Here is a 4719-nt window from a genome sequence, read left to right as displayed (position 1 = left end):
TACTAAACTAGAGAGGTTAGAGTTAATTCTCCTTTTCTCACTATATTCTCTCCTTTTTCCGAATAATGATTCTATGGATAAGAGTAAAATGAATAGAGGTTCTTTTCTCTTAGAAGATAGCTAAAAGAAGGGACCCTATCCACTTATTTAGTAGGTAGTTCCCCCCATTAAGGAACTCCTATAACAGTCTATAAGAATCAACCACTCTCCTACTAGTTCAACTACTCTCCACTTATCCTCATTTACCTAAATTCAATTTTAAATTTAAAAATAAGATAAACATAAGTGGGTGAGAGATATTAGGGCCTTATGATTTTCACTTAACCAAATATGAGTTTTTATAAACAACCCCATGACCATAACAATGGGCCATGAATTTATGAATCTCACACTCTAACAGGCTAATTGCAGAATCATGTGATCCATTCTTGTGTACCTTTTCTTATTGTATGTATGATAGTTCCTTTTCATTTTCTCCTTTTTGTTGATATAAATACATAAAGGAACAAAACAAAAGAAATTAATTTACATTTGCAGAGTTTGTCTGAGTCGAAGCCGAACAAGTAAATATACAAAAGTGTAGACAGCTGCTTACTACCACACAGAGAATGGCCAACAAGATTCTTTCTCATTAAAGTTTGTGAAACACTGTTTTTTTTTTTTTTTTTAATTTAATTTAGATGGATTGGCTAGCTTCGCCTCCACCGCTCTGCGCTCTGGGTTGTTCTTTCGATCGTTGGCACCACTAAGAATAATTAGATATATACAGGGTTTTTTACTTTGAACTTATAAGGTTTATAATTGGTGCTTAGGCTCAATTTGGAAGGAGTATAAATAGAAATATGTAGAGTATAAACCCTGTATTTTATATTATTTTATATGCATTTGTATTGTGTATATTTGTATTTATATTCTATCTAAACTAAGTCTATGACTCAATTTGGAAAAAGTATAAATATAAATATATATATATATATATATATATATATATATAATACAAATACATATAAAATAATACAAAATGTAGGGTTTTGCACTGTACATATTTATATTTGTATTCCTTATGGCTCAGTTTAAAGAAATATGTAGAGTATAAATATATATAAAAAAAATAAAGTATAAAATTTTACACGCTACATATTTGTATTTATACTCTTTCTAAACTGAGCTGAAGAAAGAGTATAAATACATACATATACAGTTTAAATACATATAAAATAATACAGATTAAATAAAAGGTTTTACAATGTACATATTTATATTTGTATTCCTTCCAAACTGAGCTTTAATTAAACCCAATAGGGAAATTAAACGTGTAACCCGGCAAATGGTCCCCTACTGCTGGCCACCGTCTAGCGTGTTAACCTAGCTCGGGAGTGGATAATGGATATCAGGATATGCATAAAGTGCAGGTTGAATCGGATGAGCAGGCAACGCAACGGCAACTGTTGGACCAGCCAATCACAGGACGTCGTGGCCGCCGCAGATTTGGCCTGTTTGGCTTTCATTGTTGAATGTTGAAGCCACCACCCACCAATTGAACCCAGTTGACGCAGCACTCCCCTATTCCCTTTAATTTTCTGAGTTCCATCTAATACAACATCCAAATTAAACAAATTCCACTTCTGATATATCTATCATCAGAGTTCCAATTAATTTCCTATCAATTTCTTCTATGAATCTCCTCATGCTCATGGTGGATGACTTCTCTTTTTCAGGGAACTTCATGTAACATATACAGTAAGATGTACAGAAGAGTCTACGCACCGCGCTGCAGTCAGGAGTCTGTCTCATCAAGACAAATCAACGCCGGTGTCGAGTTGAGGGCCGACGTATTGTGCCCCGGTAACCACTAGATCATTAGGCAAATCTATCTCCTTCAATATTACATAACCTAAGCCAAATAAATAAATAAATTTAAGAATATAATAAATTAATATTTACTCCTCTTATAACTGGATCACCAGTGATACTAATTAATATATACAGGCTTTAATTTGTTTGCTTAAATGGGTCTACCGGAACCGGCCGATTTCATGTGTAAACGTACCGGGAAGAGAGGGAATAGGGATTTCTGAGAAGTAAGTCGACGGCCTCCCGAACTCGTCGGAGTACGGCGGAGACAAGACGTCCAAGATGGCGCAGGGAGTCAAGGCAGTGAAGGAATGTATGTTTCCGCCACTCTTGGGAAATAGAACGGAAGCTTCTCTGGGAGCTTTAATGACGCCGTCCGTCACCGTACTCGCTAACCCAACTACACCCACAAGTTATAGAAGGAGAATGAGCAGACATGAACATTTACACAGATCGATGTAGTTGTCTAAGAACAACTTACTTTCATGAGTTCATCGATCCGATCGTTAATAAGGACTTACCCATTCTTGAACTAGCAGTCCGTGCTTTCACCCAATCGTAAGATTTGACATGGACGGATCCATACAGAACCTTACTAAGCACCGTCATTCCGGGGTGGTCGTGCAGAGGCAACTTGCCTCCCGCCGGGAAGCAAAACACGCCAATCTGCTAATACAAGACAGACACGAAGCATCGTTCATATGTATTTGATTATTGTGTACTGTCACAATAGAGATGACGAGAAGAGGAAGATAATTCTTTTCTAGTTTTCTCTATGGTTATCTCTCGTCGGAGATGAGCCCCGCCGGCCATATATATATACATACCGAGAAATCATCTGATTGGTAGATGTGAATGTAGGTTATCTCCGTAACTGTTAGCCCACAAATCAGTTCCTTTCTAGCGTTCGGGCTGGAAGGATCAATCCATGAACGCGGAGATCCTTCTGAGTTGAATTCATCAATTCCTACGTCTATGGCTTCTATTCTGTCTGCATTATTGAATTAAGAAAATGTTAGAGCTGGAAGCAGCAAGAGAAGAAAAAGGAGATGATGAAAAAGAAAAGGGGGAGTCCAAGGAAATGGTCATGGTACCCAAGAAATTTCTCAACCACTGAATCTTTTGGAAGGTTGGTGGCTCTCTGTCTGAGAAGACCCGAGTACAGGCATCGTAAAGGCATTGTATCTTGCTTCTCTCCATTGTAAAATTAGTCCAATAAGGACCAAAAGACCAGTAGAAAAAAAATGGGGGCCGGTATGGCTGTATATATCTATCCTTGTAAGTTGTAACCGCTAAGAGAGGAGTCGGTTGTTGTTAATGCAAACAATGTCAATGAAACCAGCGGGCTCTCTTGAGTATTGACTTTGCTATACTATGTGCTTGTCCTTGGTTACTTGAATTGTTTTCTCTAGGCGACGCAGACCATAATTTTTTTTTTTTTAATTTCACTTTAGAAAAATGAAACCGATTACTAAACAATTAGCTTATCTAACAATGCACGTACCCCCCTAGCCTTATGTTATGGCGAGGCAGAATGACCAGAATGACCTCAGGTCCCTCTTCGAAACAACGGCTGTTGTTTCCTGTTTCAACCATGAACAGTAATGCCCAATTTGATTTAAATAAAGAAAAGTGAAAAGAGAACTCCTCAACTTATCTGGTATCTTTTCACCTACAAGATAATTTATTCCCGTTCACACTTTGTTAGCTCAATTTTTGTCCGTTTCAGACCACCACATGGATGCCATGATTGTGATAAAGGTTGGGAACTAGAAATTAACTAGAAACCCTCCACCTAAGTATTCCTCACCCGGCCCGCTGGCGATTAGACGTTTTAGGGATCAATCTGCAAACAGTGAGAAAATTTCCGTTCATGGCTATCCTGTGGAGGATTTAATAAGAGACTTGGACCAACCGGGTTAAGACGATCAGGATTTAGGGAGGTAATGGTCGTTGGTGGTGATGAACATGTGACGTGTGTGTTTGCTAGAGTGAAGATCAGGTTATGTAGAGGAAGTAATTGAGCTGACTGGGGAACGTCCAACGACACATTCTTCTCTAGTACGTTTTTTTTTTTTTAAAAAAAAAATTTGAATAAAACGGGTCATTTATAAGGCTTATTCTTCGAATTTTAAATTCCACAAACCAGTTTTATTTGTCCAATACAATTAGCGTCTTATTTTCTGGGCCTGGAGCCCCAACCCGCGTCCACGGATAGCCCTCAAACGTCAAAGCAGGTTTAAGTAACCGTGTTAGTTAATTAGTGGGTGTTTGGCACGGGAACGTTTTATTTTGTTTTTAGAATAAAAAAATCATATTTTGATAGATTGTTTTTCAAAAAAATGCTTTTGCAATTATTAACTCCAGGATTTGAGAAAGGAAGAACTTGTTGAAACCTCAAATTAACGTTTCTTGAATTATCTTGGTGATGTTAAATTGTTAAGGTGATGTGTCATATTGAAATTTTAAAAAGCTAAATTTTTGCTGAGATGTGATACAGTTGTTATTATAAATGTATTATAATAATAAGTCAAATTATTTTAAGTATCCCGTTTTGCCTGTATCTTGATTTTTTTTTGTATTTTTCAAAAACAGGTGAAACAAAACACTTGTGAATCGAAACCTACTCGTAAAATGGTATGCTTATAAAACATTTCAATACCAAACACCCACTTCATTTTTTGACAGAAACAGGTCTTTATTCTTTTATTCTACTATAAAAAATGTTCCACTATGATGCCGGAAAACATAATACCGAAAACATTTATAACCAATCAACAGATATCATAAAAATGATTAAGATAACCAATCAATTCGATTTTTAATCAGAATTTACTGGGGTTTTGATATTGGTTAAAGCCTTTC

At 36.6% G+C, this 4719-nt stretch overlaps 1 protein-coding gene across 2 annotated transcripts; it reads right to left on the bottom strand.

Annotated features, from left to right (window-relative positions):
- Positions 1-637: 637 nt before the first annotated feature.
- LOC104608651 (plant cysteine oxidase 1-like) lies at positions 638-3198 on the bottom strand. Of its 2 annotated transcripts, none has more exons than XM_010274694.3 (5): positions 2949-3198; positions 2682-2845; positions 2376-2523; positions 2051-2254; positions 638-1894 (listed from the first exon to the last, which is right to left on the bottom strand). In XM_010274694.3, the coding sequence occupies exons 1-5, from the start codon at positions 3052-3054 to the stop codon at positions 1794-1796; spliced, it is 723 nt and encodes a 240-aa protein (XP_010272996.1). In that variant the 5' UTR covers positions 3055-3198; the 3' UTR covers positions 638-1793. The 2 variants fall into 2 exon arrangements, with proteins under 2 accessions (XP_010272996.1, XP_010272997.1); XM_010274695.3 differs by having other exon boundaries at positions 2376-2520.
- Positions 3199-4719: the final 1521 nt, after the last annotated feature.

Source organism: Nelumbo nucifera, chromosome 1 (assembly GCF_055504915.1).
Source record: "Nelumbo nucifera cultivar China Antique chromosome 1, China Antique-T2T, whole genome shotgun sequence".
Classification (NCBI taxonomy): Eukaryota; Viridiplantae; Streptophyta; class Magnoliopsida; order Proteales; family Nelumbonaceae; genus Nelumbo; species Nelumbo nucifera.
This window is presented reverse-complemented; position numbering and strand designations above follow the sequence as displayed.

Coding starts and splice junctions, on each gene's coding strand:
- LOC104608651 (XM_010274694.3), bottom strand. CDS start 3,054: ATGGAGAGAAGCAAGATACAATGCCTTTACGATGCCTGTACTCGGGTC. Junction 2,846..2,948: donor GTGGTTGAGAAATTTCTTGG/GTACCATGACCA, acceptor TCAATAATGCAG/ACAGAATAGAAGCCATAGAC. Junction 1,895..2,050: donor CCCTATTCCCTCTCTTCCCG/GTACGTTTACAC, acceptor TATTTGGCTTAG/GTTATGTAATATTGAAGGAG.